General features: G+C 37.5%; 1 protein-coding gene across 2 annotated transcripts in view; it reads left to right on the top strand.

The window, feature by feature from the left end:
• Window positions 1-19,216, top strand: part of CADPS2 (calcium dependent secretion activator 2) — a 608,633-nt gene that overhangs the window by 424,818 nt on the left and 164,599 nt on the right. For both annotated transcript variants that reach the window (XM_049893894.1, XM_049893893.1), the window contains exons 10-13: window positions 747-855; window positions 2,531-2,731; window positions 11,917-12,053; window positions 14,378-14,565. In XM_049893894.1, coding sequence (XP_049749851.1) covers window positions 747-855; window positions 2,531-2,731; window positions 11,917-12,053; window positions 14,378-14,565 — 635 coding nt within the window. The remainder of the gene's footprint in view (window positions 1-746; window positions 856-2,530; window positions 2,732-11,916; window positions 12,054-14,377; window positions 14,566-19,216) is intronic.

Below are 19,216 nucleotides of genomic sequence, written 5' to 3' on the forward strand. Positions count from 1 at the left end.
ACACCGATTCGTCCAAATACGACCTTATGACCCAAGCTGGGACAACCAGGGAGGCGACTGCAGAGCTGTTGGAAGCTATGGTTCCAGCCCAGAGAAAATCAACAGAAGAAAGTGAAGCCAATTCCAAAAGAGAAGCAGAATTGAGAGATGGAGCAGATCTTGGCCATATTAAATCATTGGTTGCCTAAAGCATACTCTTCCCTGGCACTTCCTGTGGGTTTTGTTGTGTGGGCCAATAAATTTCCAACTTTTATTGAGTTTTTTTTCACATGGGGCAGTTCTACTCTGTCCTATAGGGTCACTATGAGTCGGAATCGACTCGACGGCACTGGTTTTTTTTAAAGTCTTAAAATAAGTATGCTTTAAAGTAAGATACCATATATTAGTGTATTGAAAGTCGCAAGCAACCCAGCAATAAAAGAAGCCTGTATATCTTTCTTTAACCTAATGATCCCCAAACTTACTTTTAACGTGAATACTTTTCATGACACTTCTATTAATATCTCATGGAATCCTGGCCAGTAGATCATTGATTTGGGAAATGCTCAGCAATGACCTACCAGCTGACAAATGAAAGATGATTTAATTTCTGAGCAAGATTTTGAAAATGCTAAGTTTAACAATGATTTATATGCAAATTATGTTTTTCTTTTTATATTTGGTAAAATAGCCTTCTGATAAAGAAAAAGCTAAATTTTATGAAGTTCATGTCGCCAACTACAAATTCTTTTTTTTCTCCTGAGCAGGTTAGCCAGTACACGTTTGCTATGTGCAGTTATAGAGAAAAAAAGTCCGAACCACAGGAATTGATGCAGCTTGAAGGATACACTGTGGATTATACAGATCCCCACCCAGGTAATTCTGAGTTGAAGCACTTTCCCCACCCTGCACGTATGTCGTTCTTACCAACATCCTTCCCCTGGTCTACATTTCAGACTCGACTCAAAGATCAGGTACTTATTTCACTTATATACCAGACAAGACTTTATGAGATTCAAATTATGTCTTTTTGTGGGCTGTTTAATTTTAGCCATAACTCATCATTTCAGTTATCTTAATATAAGGACGCAATAAATAAGAGTTACTGTAATAGAAAACTTACACGAGAAATATCAGCAGTACTTACAGACACTTCTTCACTGGGAAGCAGAAAGGTACAACAGATAGAAACAGGGAGAGAAATGCCAAGTGAATCATTATATATTATATTACACTAAGGAGCCCTGGTGACACGACAGTTTTAAGTGCTTGGCTGCTAACTGAAAGGTTGGTGGTTCAAACCCACCCAGCGGTTCCACAGAAGAAAGACCTAGTGATTTTCTCCCATAAAGACTGCTGCATCCTAGAAAACCCTGTGGGGCAGATCTGTCACATGGGGCCACTGTGAGTTGGAATTGACTCAAAAGCATTCAACAACAACAATTTTATTTCCCAATAGCATATTCTTGACTTCTCTCCTTTCCTCCATGTTAATACTTGACATTGTACTAGACACCTGGTATCCAAAAATAGTAAGTAAATGAATGAATCAATAAATACACAGAGATTAATGAAATTAATATGGAGAGACAGAGGCAACTCAGGAGAAAAACTTGGCAATTTACTTCCAAAAATTCAGCCATCGAAAACCCTCTGCTGCACAGTTCTGCTCTGACACACATGGAGCGGCCATGAGTTGGAGATGAATCAACTGCAGCTAGTTTCACACGCCCACCTGAACTGCTAAACTTAAGAAGTCCAGAAATATTAACTGCTGGAAAGATGAACTTTGGGAACTCTCATGCGCTGTGGGTGGGAGTGTTAATTGGTACAACTGCTTTGGAAGACAGTCCAGTATTATCTCCTGAAGTCTACATGCTTTTGTAATTGGTATGTTCTTTAAGTTTCCTATTCTATTTGTTTTGATACATAGAAATTAAGAATTGATTTTTGTATCTGACCTTGTATCCAACAACCTTGCCAAATTCAGTTATTAAAATCTGCTAATTTGTCTGAGAAAGAAAAAAATAGAAAGATTAGCAAATAGAAATCTGTGACCACACTTGCTAATCGGTCACTTCAAATGCAAAATTTTATCTTCTCTGTGAAAAAATTTTGCAAATGATACAACATCCATATGTACTATACAATGAAAAGGTACCATTTTTAAAGCCTTACGTATTATTTTGGCTGCTAATCTCAATCATATGTTTCTTCTGCACGTAGGAAGAGAGATGTGTCACAGATTAGACTTCCTTCTGTGGCAGATAGGTGTGTGTGTGGGGCATGTTTGTAAATGTTTGTAAAATGGTACTGTGTAATGGACTGTTTGTTTCCCTGAGTTATCTTAATTTCCAAAGTGATGCGGAAGCTTAAACCTTTTTGTTACTGTTTCCCTTCCAATCTTGAGTTGTGGATTTGGTCCTCAAATAAAAATTTTTTAAAGCATTAAGCTGCTGATGTCAAATCCATTCTTACCCCATGAGGCCAGTTAGTTAATAAGATTGAAGTCTGCCAATAAGTTTGGAATGATGTGTTTCTTCCTCCACAGGCCTTCAGGGCGGTCAGATGTTCTTTAATGCTGTGAAAGAAGGAGACGCTGTACTATTTGCAAGTGATGACGAACAGGATAGAATATTATGGGTTCAAGCCATGTATAGGGCCACAGGTCAATCATACAAACCCATTCCTGCAATTCAGACCCAGAAGCTGAATCCCAAAGGAGGAACTATCCATTCTGATGCTCAGCTTTGTAAGTTTTGTTAAAAAAATAATTTGAGTATCAATTAATAAACCTTAATAAGATATAAAATTATCTGAGGCAAATTTGTTCAGTGTTATAGTTTACATCATTAATATAAGTTATGCTAATGTAAGTTATTAAGAATAATATTTTTCATTTTATTTTATTAGCAAATAAGAAAATTATGAAATAATCATGGAAACATTTTCAAATATAGCTTTAATAATTATTAAATCAAATATTTTAACATGTTATACTCTTTGCAAAACTTTTCGGATTTCTCCTAGGATAAATTAATTTGTCCTTAACTTTAAGCTCAAATTGCAGCTTTTCGTCCAACACCCTTTAATCTCAAGATTCTTCTCCAGGGGAGTGACCTCTTGCCACGCGTTATTTTCTTCTACTTTCACGCATCCAATAGCTTCTCTTTTTTCTTTTTGACACCTTTCAGTATCATATCTGGGCATCTTAAACAAGGCCACATTAGGGCAAAGATTAAAGATGGAATACGAGCTCATCTTTTTTTCTATTTAAGAAATCACAGGTCACGTTCATAGGTTATCTTAGTTTTAGACACATTTTTTTTAATTGTAGTGAAAACTGTTGAGGAAACCTGTATATTCAAATTAAAAAAATTGGTTTAAGCTTCTCTTATTCTTTTAAATTAGTAGCATTATGATTTTCAAAAGTAAAAGTAAAAAGAAAAAAACACATTATGGTTCATATTTTCACCTTAAAATTTTTACTCTGCCTATCTGTCCCCCCACTCCCCACACATACGTGTAGAGTATGATATAGCAGATATGCATTTTTCCTCAGAACTCTGGTGTGCATAAATATAATTTTATTTCTCTATACCTGAGCAAAGGGAGCCCTGGTGGCCCAGAGGCTAAGCATTCAACCACTAAACAAAAGGTCAGTGGTTCGAGCCCACCAGTCGCTCCATGGGAGAAAGACGTGATAGTCAGCTTCCATAAAGACTACAGCCTTGGAAACCCTATGGGGCAGTTCTACCCTCTCCTGTAGGATCCCTGTGAGTCAGAATTGACTCCACAGCAATGGTTCTGATCTGGTTTTTATACCTGAATGTATCTTGAATTCCCATTCCTCATGTTGCCAAAAACAATTCAGGTTAACACAGTTACTCTCAGATTTAAATTCAGTCAGTGCAAAACTCTTCTTCTTCCTCTTCTCATTCCCTTTCATCCAGGGTAAATTAAGTCAGAGGAACTGCATATAACTATGACGTCATTTTATGCAACATCTGGTTCAAGACTATTCTCTGTCCATAATGGCCTAGGGTATAACATGGCTTAGTGGCCCATTCATTGTGTGCCAGTATGTTTTGCTCAAGGAGCCCTGGTGGTGCAGTGGTTAAGCTCTTGGGTGTTAACCAAAATGTTGTTGGTTTGAAACTCACCCGGAGGCTCCACAAGACAAAAGACCTGGCAATCTGCTCTCATAAAGATTTCAGCTTAGGAAATGCTACAGGGCAGTTCTACTTTATCCTGTAGTGTCGCTAGGAGTTGGAATCAACTCAGTAGCACACAACAACATTGTTTATAACCATGGACCTGCCATGACAACTGGTATTGAGGTCTGCCTGCTCTGTGTCCTCCTTGCCTCAACTCCAGATACCTTTGAGTCCTTTACCTCATGGTTGCTCAGTTCTTGCCATAGTGGTGCCATAGTAACTTGTTAGGTATTCTCCTACGGGCCACTGGAGTGCAAAGTACACTGGAAGGCTCACTTGGGACATTTCTGTCTTACCACAGCCCTTATCCATTGCTTCTTTACTACGTAAGGATCTTGTTGGTTGTATCTCTGGTCTTCCAGACGCAAGCCCCCTTCAGCACTGCGCAGGAGCGTTCTTATTGCCCAGCTCTGCTGCAGCGTAAACTCTGGACAGATCTCTTCCCAGTCCCCTTGCCTGACCTATACTTTTTGACTTCTGGTTTTGGCTTTTGCCAGGTGAAACCAGTGTTTTAGAACTTGACTTTTCTTCCATCTCCATAGGCCAGCCCTTGCCCCTTCCTTCCTCCATCCTCCCACAAGAAGCCATTCCACAGCATTCAATGTGAATCTCCTTTGTTTGTCTTTTTGCAAAATTGCATTTTTTGTGCATGCGTTTGGCGTCAATCTACTTTAATGGTATCGTTATTTATCTTACTCTGTTTTACTTTTTTCACTCAGCTCCATGTTTTTAAAACCCACCCGTTTCTATGTGTTCGTCTAATCTTACTCTTCTGATTGCTTCCCGCTGTATCGTGGTGTGTATTTGCCTCATTTTACCTCGTCGTTGTGTCTTTTGGACTATTCGCTCTCCCAGTGATGGAAACCTAGAATGTCTCCAGCTCCCTGCCAACATAATGTTTGGTTATTCCGACTATGATTAGGAAATGTCTCTACATTTGTTCAAATCTTCTAAGTCATTTACATTTTAATCTTTTCTCCAGAGAGCTCATTTATATTCTTGGTTAAACTAATTTCCAAACAGTGCGTAGTTCTGTTGTTGTTGCACCTTATTCCTTATTATATTTCCTAGTTGGCTATTACTCTTACAGGGAAGTGCTGTTTTCAGGTGCTTATTAGTTAGTTTTAAGAACTTATGACCTCATGGTTATCATCTGCCTTGTGTGTGGTGGCTAGGAAAAGTGTCTGAGAACCACCGGCCCAGAACATTAAGACCAGTGCTAGACAATATGGAATTAAAAAATGATCTAAATAAGCAATTGCTTCAGATAGCTATGTAATCTATTTCTATTAAAATTTTTCTACTGTTAGTATCAATTTATTGTCAAGGCAGTGCTGATCAGCTAAATGGAACTGAATTTTCTAGTCCAGCTGATTAACTTGTCTAGCTAAAATCTAAACTTTCAGTTGTGTTAACAATTTGCGTGTTTTTCAATCTGTTAGTAATTTCCAATCAGAGCAGACTCCTGGTGTTTTATCTCTCTTATAAAATGAAAGAAGGAAGGGAGGGAGGAAGGGAAAATAAAAGAAAGAGAGAAAGAAAGGCAGGAAGAAAGAAAAACTTGTTTCTATCTCATCAGAACGAGAATACTAACCCTGCCATTGAGTCGCTGCAGATAGTAGTTTTACACTCAGTATCTTCCTTCCTTCCTTGTCTTATGCCTTGTTGTTTTTTCTTCTTTCCTGGTTATCTCTTGGAAGTATAACTTTTAGAGTCAGTAGTAGAAACTGAGAAAATAAAATTAAATTAATGTGACTTGTTATATAAATAACTGTTCCTCACCCATTGAAATGTGCCTTACTTCTCATTTCTTTGCTGACCTGTAGCTGGTAAAGGTAAGTTTTCTCTTTTTCTTTTTTGGCTTAAATTTATTAGCATTTTTGTAATGATACGATCTTTGAAGAAATATCATGATGCTGTTTACAGTGCCAGTCATCTACTTTCTAGCCAAACTCTCCTACTTTTTAGCCAAACCCAGAATATTTAGGTTAGCTTAGCTTTACTATTTAGGAAACAAAGATGTCTGTTTATAACAACAGAAAAGTAGAAACAACCTAAATATTTACTATTTATGGAGAATTAGAAGTAAAGACTATGAACATGTTACAATAGCATGCAAAAAATTATATGTTAACTGAAAAAAAATTAAATTATATATATGACATTATTTTCACAGTGTAAGAAAAAAACAGTTAAAAAAGAAAGTGTAGGTAGAATTATACCTAAAATATTCAGAGAATAGGTTTAATTGGAAGGACTAATTGCTATTTTATTTCTTCCATTTCCCAAATTTTCTTTTAAGTATTTATTTTATAACTGGAAAAAAAAAGTTTGCTTTTAAAACTAGGCATTTTGAATATTTAGGGGTAGTCAGAACAACATAATAATTTTTCAGAAGAATATCTAAATTTTCTTTTTTAGGCTCTAAATAATCGGTTGCCATGGAGCCAACACCGACGCGTGGCGACCCCGTCCGTGTCAGAGCAGAACTGTGCACCACGGGGTTTTCACTGGCTGGTTTTCCAGACACAGGCCTCCAGGCTTTTCTTCTGGGGCACCTCTGGGTGGACTTGAACCTCTAATCTTTTGGTTAGAAGTCAAGCATGTCAACCGTTTGCACTGCCCAGTGGTACAAATAATAGTATTTATTTATAGATTTCTCTCATGGATGAATATATTCTGTTTCCTTTTTCTCTGACACTCAGAACATCTAAACAAAGGAAACAGAGAGAACTAAAGGAGAGTGGGTTGTGCTGCCGTCTGGTTTTTCTGCTTTGAACACCGTTCACTGCCTTTTGCCTGACCTGCACATTCTTTGGTTAAGCCATCTTTGCTGTCTCCAACCAAACCTTTGTGCAAGCACCCTGTTGTTCTCTCACTTATGTATGTAACAGAATACAATATGATGTTACATAATACAGTATAACACCGTAGTAACTGACTTCCGATAATAATGCCAAAAGTGAACCAACAAAGTTATCTCTTATTTGATTTTAAGCCAAATTTTTTTTAAAACCTTAAGTTGGGATATTCACTTAAATTTGATTCTGCAAGTTTCTTTTCCTAATCAATCTAAAATTTTCATACTTCATAGGGGAAGTATTAGTCTTACTTTACATTGAAAACATTTCAGATTAATGTTGAATATTGGTGTACTTTGGTTATCTGTGGATCTAGATGTCCGTGTTGATTAAAATTATCACATGAAAACGTTATTTACATGTTGTTTGCTGCAAAAAGCAAGATGCATAAATCTATACATCAGTTTTTAATCAATTTAACAAAAGCAAGCTAAGAAATTACTTGGGTCAGCAATAGAGGTGTGAACAAACCCTTCGTTAATGTATCTCTCAACCGTTACTCGTTTGTCTTCAGCATAAAACTTGAGTGCGTGGAACAGGAACATAGCAACCAGACAGATCTACGTGAAATGTTAAAACATTAAGTCTTCCTATTAGAGACTACACGTGTGGTATAAAAAGAAAGATGGTGTGTACTTCTCTGTGCCACTTTTAACTTTCTATAAATTTTCAAGTTCAAAGACAGCTTGAGCTAAAATAAAGTCTAATGAGGTATGGGTAGCAGTAAATGTAGCTACAGGCAAACTCTTAAACATAGGACAGTTTAAACACAAGTTATTATCTTTCAAATATGGTTTAAGCCAAATTTGTTAAACCAAGTTATTGTGCTTCAAAAGAGTCCCTGGGCAGCACAAACTGGGGGTTAAGCATGGTTAAGAGGTGGGCATCTAACCAAAAGGTCAGCAGTTCATATCCATCAGCCACTCTTGGAAACTCTCTGGGCAGTTCTACTCTTGTCGTTTAGGGTTGCTATGAGTCAGACCTGACTCGATGGGACCTAACAGCAACTAATCTAAAGGTTGAAATTTCAAACCCACCCAGAGGAGCTTTGAAAGAAGTGCCTGGCAATACTCTTCTGAAAGGTCACGGCTGTGAAAATCCTATAGTCCAGTTCTACTGTGATATATATGCGGTCACCATGAGTTGAAACTGACTCAACAGCAACTGTTTATTATTATTATTATTCATGTGTTTCTAAAGGGTCATTTGCTGCTTAGGTCAGCTCAGAGTTTTTCAGAGGATGAGACCAGCACTTAGATCGCAGCGCCCTCTTCTAAGTCCTTCTGATCCCAGGCCTGGGCACTGAGTGGTCTCAGAGTACTCATGAATGGTCTTCTCCTCTCCCCCAGAGTCCCTCTTGCCCCGTTTTTTCTTCTCTTTTTCTTTTATATCCTAAATCTCTCGTAACAATAGCAAAAAGGCAAAATCATTAGAATTAGTTGCAAAGGAAGAAGAAACTTTGCAGCTAAGTTTTTTCTCATCTCGTATTCTGAACTCTGATTTAGACACTTTTACTGGAACCTGGATTCTTGAGCACATCGGGCTGGCTGTGGGCAATGCCCACTAAACAGGCCCCCTCCACAGTGGAGCCTGCCAGCTTGCTAATAGTCCTCACGTTGCCTTTTATGTTAGCGACTTTCTAGTCAGTGTTAACTGTTTAAATAGATACTGGCAATCTACTTATTCCTCCCTCTTGTCTTCCAGTGCCTACTACTGTAATGAAAATTTTTAATTTTCAGGTTCCATTTGAATAAAGCCTCTATAACTTCTTAAGCCTATAGGCACAATAGTAATCTTTCTCAGTTAGGTTTAATTCCATCCACTGTTACCACACCTGGTGACAGTACCTCCTAAGACACTGGAGCATATATCCAACTGTTACCATAGAAACTCTACCACTATGCTCAATTACCGTTTCCCACATCTGTAGTTAGTCCATAGGTTAATCATCACAATTTCTGACAGTTCTGCAGCACATTGTTTAAGCACATATCTTGTTGCTTTGTTTTGATAATTTCCTTAGATCATTTCGGAAGACAAGCAGAGCTCAAATGTGCCAGTATCAGTGAGCATTTGAATAGTGCCATGAATAATTTTCCACTTAAAACTAGTCACCATAATTTTATGTTACAGTAAGCATTAATCGAAAGTAGCTCAATAGAACCCAATTTTAAAGCAATTCTCCAAGCCTTGAATTCAGTTATGTTTATTGATTGAAGGCATGTTTTCCATTTGATTCAGATGATGTCTCTGCGTCCCCTAAGAATTAAAAGTAGATATGTTATGCCAAAAGGAAGCTATGTGAATATGCTTTTATGAAAATAGGAAGCTAGACAATGATACATCCATGATAGCTGATTTCCTATTTTATTTTAGTTCATGAGAGAATTTTAAAATCAATGATTTCTCAGACAGGGATATCAAAACTGTTGGTTTTTTGGTTTATTTTTATTTCTTCGTAAATAACATATTGACACGTGATGAAGTAGTTTTGCATAAATTTTTTTGAATTGTGCTTATCTGACCTAGAAGGGGAGACCTAGAGATGCCTGGCCCTTACAAACTCTATTGTAAACATGGAATAATCCATCACTAAGAGTATATTTTCCTTTGATAGGATTAGAGCCCCAGAGAGATTACAGGGATTTTTAATAAAACTTTTTAGTGGGTTGTTTGTTCTTTTCATTGTTAGTATAGTTCTACATTTTATTATTTAAATTGATATCATGGCTATTTTTGTTCACTAACAGTAATTGTTGGACTAGTGTTTTTCCACTCATGTGTCTGATTTGGCAAGGCTTGCCACAGTAGTAAATACAGTGGTTTGGAGCTACATTTCATGAAGGAAATACTTCATAAATTCTTTTTTTTAACTATGATTTAATTATAGGAATAGACTGTAGACTCATGTATTTACTCATGTATTTTATTAAAAAAAAAAAAACCTAAGTATGTTATTTTAAAAGAAAATTTCACTTCTACAAACCTTTACGGTAAAAGGAGAATTACGGATTTTTTTCTCTATGATTTATTATATATGCTGTTCCCAACAGATAAGCCATTAACAGGCATTATTTTTAACTTCTTCTTCTGACCTTTTCTGGTGAGAGAAATAATGAATAAAACTCAGCAGATGTTTTATAAAAGTAGTAATTTAATTTCATACAGGTTGTACTAAAAGGATTTTTTTTTACCCAGAAAAGTGGAGAAATGAAGATTCTCAGATAAATTCTTTAAAATGTAAAATAATATCCAGATTTTATAATACGCGTGCCTTGTATTTTTCACTACTCTTCTGCCTACTCATTTGAGATTATTTCACATTATCTTTTATTTCACATTAAAAGACTGTCAGACAAAAGAATATAAGAGACATCCAATCATCTTAATTTCTCAGCTCAGGAAAAGCAGTTTAGTTTTGTGTTCATCCAATTACAGTAATATTAATTTACCATATACAATGTATTTAATCATTCAAGTAAGTGATTATGAAATGTAAAGGAATACATAGGCTGCTTTTTCCGTGGACCATAATCTCATACCTTATCTCATCAATGAACCGACATTTGTGCGTACTTGCTACATTCACCTTTTGATATCTGTCATTGATGGGATAGAAATTAGTTTGTTTATCCTTTTTTTTTTAAAAAAAAAAAATGTGATTCTGAGGACCCTTCAGCTTCAATTATATAGTTCTTCCATCCACAAATATGGCTGAAAGTTGAACTTGACATGGATCAATATGATCTGGGGCTAAATACCTAAATGTGACTGATTATGTTAGCATCATGTCCACAGATCAATATTGAGTTTTATTATGAGCCTGATTCTATAATTGGGTTTAATCAATAAACTTGTCTCTTTCCTTTGCAATTTTAGATTTTAAAAACTACATTTAGCTCACATTTAGAACTCTGCTTTTCTTGTAATGACTAGAGAGAGATCTATCTATGAATTTTAAGCAACAATGGAGACTCAGCTCCCTTGTGAAGAATCCACTTATATCTTGATAACTGATTGCTTGCCTTAATGTGTGTACATTTCTAACAGAGCTCACGTTGTAACACCCCAGCACTCCTTTTGGGTAGTGTGTGGCTTTTTGTATCTCTACCTAGTAAATAACTTACATTGAAGACTTCGACAAAACATACCATTAATGAAAGCAATCATAAAAGCTTGCCTTTTGATAAACCCGCAGGGTCTACAGGCGTTGAAAGATCCAATCTGTAAAGAACAATAAATTTGGGGCTTTGATTGAAGTGCCATTTGGGACGTTACGCTTTGTCTGGATATTTGCACAAACATGATGCTTCCTTTTTCATGTCTCTTAAACTTGAAGCTTGAGAGCGTTCATTGTCATTTCTACATTAAGGTTGGTCCCATTAAAAGCTCCATACAAAAAGAAGACTGGAAATGATCCAGCTGAATCTTGTGTGTTCATTTCTGCCCTAGTTTGCCATTTGGAAAGCAGGCTTCTGGCCATCGTTGCTATTTTTTTATGAATAGATCTGAGTCCTTTTCCAGTCAGTCCCCTCAGTAAATATATACTTAAAATGTACCAACTTTCCATAAGATTGCAAAATAAGAGTATTCCTGTGATGCACATTAGAACTAGCTTTGAATGAAAATAGAATTTCTTTATTCCAAATGATTTGTCAATTTTTCCCTGTCATTTTTTCAGTCTAGGCTACAAAACTTCGCAACTTATATTAATGTGCTGAATTCTTGGCATCATATTCTACATAATACAAGGTCGTCTTCTGTTATCATGAGATACGAATTTCGTATTCCTCAAAAACTGCACTTGTTCATTACTAAGCCAGAAAAATTAATACACACATCCTTCTCTGATTTTACAGATGCAGACCGTTTTCAGAAACATGGCATGGATGAGTTTATTTCTGCTGATCCTTGCAAGCTGGACCACGCCTTCCTTTTTAGATTACTCCAGAGACAGACTTTGGATCACAGGCTGAATGATTCCTATTCTTGCTTGGTGAGTACAGTCTATCTAGTCCCCTATAGGTTAGGATAAAAGATTTTAAAAAGTGAGAAATACCTGTTATGAAGTGGCACTTTATTCCTGATTCATTTAATGACTGTAGTTGGAGTTAGGGATAAAGGATTTCAATCAGTGGTTTCCAAATTTGAAAATTATACACTTGAAGACCACTGCTATGCCACTCAATAGACAGGAGCATAGATGCCAGGAGACAGTGAGCTGTGGTTTATCAGTCCCTCTAGAGTAGGCTGAATGAAAACAGAAGGCTTTAATGAAGATTAAAAAAAAAAAAAAAGCCTCCATGAAACCCTGGTGGCATAGTGGTTAAGTGCTACGGCTGCTAACCAAAAGGTTGGCAGTTCGAATCCACCAGGCAGTCCTTGGAAACTCTAGGGGGCAGTTCTACTCTGTCCTATATAGCACATGACCAAGAGTCAGAATTGACTTGATGGCAATGGGTTTGGTGGATTTTTTTTTTTTTTTTATACAGACATTTTAAGTTTCACGTTCTGCTCGCTGGTTGTTGATATCTTGTGCTTCTCTCTTTTGTTCCTAGAAGGGCAACTTAAATGATGGGAGAAAGGAACAGTGAGGTAGACAATATGGCTGTAGTAAAAAAGTCCCTGCGTGGTCAAATTGTTAATGTACTCAGCTGCCAACCGAAACGCTGGCAGTCTGCGTCTACCCAGAGGTACCTTGGAAGAAAGACCTGGAAATCTACTTCCAAAAAACCAGCCGTTGAAAAACTTATGGAGCACAGTTCTACTCTGACACACATGGGGTCCCCATGAGTTAGGAGTCTCGTGATGGCAGTGAGTTCTATAGCAGAGGCAAGCTTTAGGTTCCTGTAGCTCTCAGAAGATAATTTAAATTCCTAAAAAAAAAAAAAGGAATTAAGTAATGTAGCTAAACTGCTACCTGTTATGGTTTGAAACTTGGGATAAAAATGTAATTTATATGTAGAAGGAAAGCTTGCTGCCTCAGAATATGGGGATTAAACTTTATAATCAGTGAATCATATATGTCTTTCCAAGCACTTGCTTGTATTGTCAGAGGCCATTCCTCTGAGATTGTTCTGACCAGCATGTGCCTGCTTCTATCACAGCTTTAGTCTCTTGGCCACCAAACATAGTAGCTCCAGGCAACAAAGTTACATTTTCTTTAAAATGTGATTTTGGACAGAATGTGCTCCCCACTTGTCAGAGATATTTCAATAAAAAAAATAGACAGGAAGAAATGAAACAACTTAAACTGCCATGATCACACTGACGATTCCTTTGTAAACCATTTACTAAGTACCTATTATTCTACATGTAATTGTATAGTCTGAGCCTGATCCAGCTCAAACTTTACATCACAAAGCCCTGTGACATGTGTCCATGGATAGCATACCTAGAGTGAACATCAATAAGGGACAGTTTCCTCCTGGCTTCCTCTCAGTGGGGTTAGTACTGAATTATCGAAAGGAGTTGTTTTGACTTTGCAGTCGTCCTCATGTGTGATATAGAGTCTGAGAAGACCACCACAATGCATACAAGAGGGAAGCAAGCATGGAGTGATTAGAAAGAGTGTTGGAGGCAGGATGACCCTGGATGTCCTCTTGCATGATTACACTGCCCCCTTTTATGATTCTCCATTCTCCTTTCTTTATTATCTTAAATTAATCCATATAATGCGTGGAAACATTTTCTAGCCCAGCTCTACCTAAGGCTGTCCTCCAGTGTTCACCCAACCAGGTTGCCCCCGATTCATGCATGTACCCACGTGTACACCTGAACATCTCTCTTCAGGAAGACCAGGTGCTACTACTGTAAAGCATGAACTCTGTTATACTGGCCACAGAAAGACGAACAGAATGAGAAAAATACCCCAGAGATTTAAGGGCCCAAATTATCCATGTATACAGCTGCTAGACTTACGGAATTTTTCTTTTTATTTTGTAAAATGCTTTCGGTTAGGAGGCAACTGCAGTTATAGTGTCTGCTCTACCGTTCTCTTTTTAATTGATTCATAAAGGGAATGAAATGTTTTTGGAATGTCACCTTTTATAACTGACAATTTAGACACAGTGACTAAGTTTGAAGGGCAGCTGAGAAGAACAATTTCCCCTGACTTGCTGTGGCAATACAGCAAGACTAGTATTAGGTTGCCAGTGTCCCAAACAGTTCCAAAGTTGATATTAGCTCTTCTGAAAATGACGTGATATACCAGCGTCCAAAGACTGTTTCATGGAGCTGCTGCTCATGATGCCTGCAGGTGTCTACAAAAAGAAAATCTTAGTACAGAAAGAAAAAATTATTACTATTTTTCTTTTGCAGGGTTGGTTTAGCCCTGGCCAAGTCTTTGTGTTAGATGAGTACTGTGCCCGTTACGGTGTGAGAGGCTGTCACAGACATCTCTGCTACCTTACAGAACTGATGGAACATTCAGAAAGCGGTGCTGTCATTGACCCAACCCTGCTCCATTACAGCTTTGCATTCTGCGCCTCTCACGTGCACGGCAACAGGTATTTTTACTTGCAAACGCACAGTGAAATTTGTAGGGTTGACTTGGGAAGAAAGAGAAAAAAAAATGTGCTTAGCCATTGTCACCTAGTAACAGATTTTAAACAGCAAACACTTCTTGCAAAAGGGAAAAAAAAAAAAAAAAACCACGAAGGAAAAATGTACATCAATGTGCTGTTGATTTAGGTGGGCTGCACGAAAGGTTCTCTTTTATGTTAAAGCCACTTGAAAGACAGAGAGAGAGACAATATCTATGAGATTAGAAACTGCCTTTTGGTTTTTATCTGTCACCCACTACTCGGGTCTGCACAGCTTAAGTATCAATATGTATTTATATTTTGATGCGTGTGTATGCCTGGGTGGGGTTTGTTAATAGGTTTGCGTATACCTAATGATCTTTGCTTTTTCATGGTGGAATAAAACTCTGATTGATTAAAAAAAAAAAAAAAGACAAATAACGGGGTTTATGAAGCATCTTCTTTGAGACCTTTCCCTAACCTATACTTTAGGAACACGTATCCCCTTATCTCAAGCCCTGCTTCTAGTACTTTCCACCAGTGACCTCATCTCCTACTTTATGAAGACAACAAAAAATTGCCTAAGATAGACCCACACATGCACACAGCTGTGCACTTCTGGGCTTAAAAATCTCTCCATGCAACTCTCCCTCTATTTCTTTATCCTGGTCTCCAGGGAATCTATGTTAGGGCTCCTCCCATAAAAGAATTGCCCCTGATTCCATCCCCTTTGACCTTGCTTCAATCATTACTCCATCTCTCCCTCTGTGGCTTCCCACAAACCTTCCTAAGCTGCACCTAGCCTCAAAACATAGCATAGTGCTCAAGGAATTCTGAACTCAGACAACGTAGGTTCAAAATAATACTTATTAACTATGTGATGGCAGGCAAGTTTCTTCATCTGTTTGCGTTTCAGCTTCCCCATCTATAAGAAAGACATAATGGTGTCTCTCTTATAAGTTAGGAATTGTAGTGATGATTGAGTCAATATATGTCAAGTGCTTACAATATTGAGTTTTCAAAAAAAAAAAAAGTTAGCTAACTGCTCATATTTCCTTCAGTATTGTTACTTGGCCAAGCTACCATTCCATCATTTTTTTTTTTTATCTACTGAACCAAACTTCTTTCACCATTCCTTCTGTCTGGCTTCTAGCCCCTCGCTTTCATAATGGGGCTTCTGGAAATGGCCTGCCTGATATTGTAATCCAGTAGCCTGTTCTTGGGTTTCACTCTCCTTATCTCTTTGAAAAGTCAGTGCTGTAGAATATCCAGGGTCCCATGCTTCTTAAAGTGCTGCTTGTCAGCCCTGACCAGAACTCTCTAGGCTCACCTCCTTTTTTTTTTTTTTTAACACGTTTGCCAGTAGTTCCTGTTCCTCTTGACACCTACGTACAATATAGTGTTTTCCTGGCCTCTGTCCTTGAAACTGATTTCTTCTTTCTGAGAATTTTTCCACTTCAGTGATCTTGTCCCCTTCCACAGCTTCAACAATGACCTCTCTAGATACAGATCATTCCACCCCAGTTCTACTAAACTACAGATCTTTAGTTACCATTGGTACCTTGAATGTTCCTGCTGGCACTTTAAACTTGACCTGCGTAAAATCAAGTTCATCATCCTTTTCCTTTACCACTTAGATCCAACTTGTTGACATGTTAAATGTTCTTTTTCCATAATACCCCTCAAATTTTTCTTTTTCCTACTTCCATTGCTTTTACTGTAACACTTGCCTTCATTTTTTTCTTGCCTAGACATCGTGAGTCAGAATCGACTTGACAGCAATGGGTTTTTTTGTTGTTGTTGTTGTTTACTGCTTCTTTCTCCCTGTTGTAGTCTATCAATCAGCCTTAAAATTACAGATTTATCATACCAGTTACCTTCAGTAATTCCCCTTTGATTTTGAAATTAAAAGCAGATTACGAACTATAGAATCACAATTTCCTCAACATCAGCCCAGTCTAGCAACTCAGTCTTATCTCCAAGGTATTCTCCTCCACATAGTTTACCCTGGCTAAACTATTTATTCTCTATGAAATATATCTTTTTTTCCCAGTTTTTTTTTTTAATATTTTATTGTGTTTTAGGTGAAAGTTTACATAGCAAATTAGGTTTCTCATTTAACAATTTTTATATAACTTGTTCCATGACATTAGTTACATTTTTTACAATGTATCAACATCCTCATTATTTCCATTGTTTTTGTTGTTTCCATTAATCTAGCTTCTCTGCCCCTCCTTAACTTCTCGTCTTTGTTTTAGAGTAAATGTTGACTGTTTAGTCTCATATAGTTGATCATTAAAGGGGAGCACAGTATTATCGGGTTTATTTTATAAGCCAATGTGTTGTTTGGATGACAGGTAACCACGGGGAGTGGCTTCAATTCAAAGTTCAAAGAGTATCTTGAGGCGATAGTCTCAGGGGTTCCTTTAGTCTCTATCAGTCCAGTAAGACTAGCCTTTTTTTAGGAGTTTGAACTTTGTCCGACATTTTTCTACCTTTCTGTCTGAGACCTGCTATTGTGTCTCTGGTCAGAGCAGCCAGTAGTGGTAGCAGGGCACCATCTAATTCTTCTGGTCTCAGGCTAGATGAGGCTGTGGTTCATATGGGCTATTAGTCATGTGGACTAGTTTCTTCTTTGAGTCTGGTTTCCTTCATTCCTTTTTGCTACAGACTGGTAGAAACCAATAGTTGTATCTTAGATGGCTGCTTACAAGCTTTTAAGACCCCAGATACTACTTACCAAACTAGGAAGTAGAATATTATCTTTATGAACTATGTTATGCCAGTTGACTGAGTTATTTTTCCCAGTTTTGAAAAGTTAAATATCACAAAACTTCACTATGAAGACTTTTAAGTCATTTAAATACTAAAACCTTTTTATCAGTAGTTATCTCATGACCTTTACCATGCGTATATGGTAAACATACATGCACACATGCACACATTTCTGTTCTACAGGATGCTGTTTTGAAGGCAAAAACTAGTTCCTATTCATCTATTATCCTTTGCAGACCTTAACGCAGTGGTGGTAGAGTGGTTAAATGCTATGGCTGCCAAACAAAAGATGAGCAGTTCAGATCTGCCAGGTGCTCCTTGGAAACTCTATGGGGCAGTTCTACTTTGTCCTATAGGGTCGCTATGAATCGGAATCAACTCAGCAGCAATGGTTTTTTTTTTTTTTTTTTTTTTTGGTTTGCATATTGTGGGTTCACAATAAATATTGGTTGACATCCCCACTGCTGCCATTCAGCCCACAATAAACAAGATTGACTCTAGTCTCAGAATCCATTCAGGCTTTCACCTCATTAAGTAACTCAGCCTTGTTTGGAGATTAGAAGAATGTTGTAGATTGTAATAGTTTTCCAATTATCCCAAGCTAAACCCTCTGCACTCAGCGACCATGGGTGAGTAATGCAGAGGGGAACAGGATGGCTAATCTTTGATAACCAATGTGAGGGGCTCTTCTACTGAAACTGTCACATAACTCCTGGCTCTGTCTTAATTCCTCCTGACCAATGGAATGGATATCCAAAGATTGGCATGCGAAGTGAGGCAGCTGTCTGAAATGGGCAAGTATAACATGGTTGCAGTGAGAAAGAAAACCTAAGGAATATTCTATGGTCAGATTATTTTAGTGATCATTACTAAAAGGTAAAATTAAATTGAGAACATTAAGTAGGAAATTTAGCTAATGCACCCCCAAAATTTATGTGCTGAAGACACATTTGAATGGAAAGTTACTGAGGCAATTGGGAGCTGCTGCCACCACCTGGGAGGCAGCCTGGTTTGAATCTATAGGTTGCCGGAGTTACTTTGATTCTGTAAACCTATTATTTTCTCTAAAATGGTACTCTGTAAAGGGCAAGAATACTAATGGGAAAGTACCGGATCATGATCAGATACTGTATAGGTATTAAGTAGTATTGTTATGATTCTAAAACGTTTTCCTTTGTCACACAACACAAGGCTATAAATTATGAGAGGAGGAAAGTAAACAGGGCTATAATGTTGTTGTTGTTGTTGTTGTTGTTGTTGTTGTTGTTGTTGTGTGCCATCAAGTTGATTTTTGACTCATAGCAACTCCGTGTGACAGAGTAGAACTGCCCCATAGGGTATTTCTAGGCAGTACTTTAAAAAAAAAAATCTTTACAGAAGCAGATCACCAGGTCTTCCTCCCACGGAGCTACTGGGTGGGTTCAGACCATGCAGCCGAGCACTTAATCATTGCGCTACCAGGGCTTCTCAGGGCTATGATACATTATACTAAGTAGAAATATTTCAATGTATATATAATTATACTCTTAATTTCTTTGCTAATGACTATCCAAGTTTTGGAAATCTCCCCTTGGGAAAATGTGCTTCTCTCATCCATCTCTGTGGCATCTGGTATTTATACAGACCTTTGTTAAAAGTACTGTCGATGTCAAGTCTGACTTTTCTTCCAGTGTTTGCCATCACCTTTTTTTATGGTCATTTTTACATCTGTCAAGACACACATTTAGAAAGTCGCTTTGCTCATTATCTGAACTACCTCTGTCAAAAACTCAAAAGGAAAAAAAAAAAAGAGCGCCTTTTGTCAGTGCCTTAAGTGAAGGGCAACAGCGCTGTGTGGATTTGAAATCTTTCCAGGAGCACA

This window comes from Elephas maximus, chromosome 8 (genome assembly GCF_024166365.1).
Source record: "Elephas maximus indicus isolate mEleMax1 chromosome 8, mEleMax1 primary haplotype, whole genome shotgun sequence".
Classification (NCBI taxonomy): Eukaryota; Metazoa; Chordata; class Mammalia; order Proboscidea; family Elephantidae; genus Elephas; species Elephas maximus.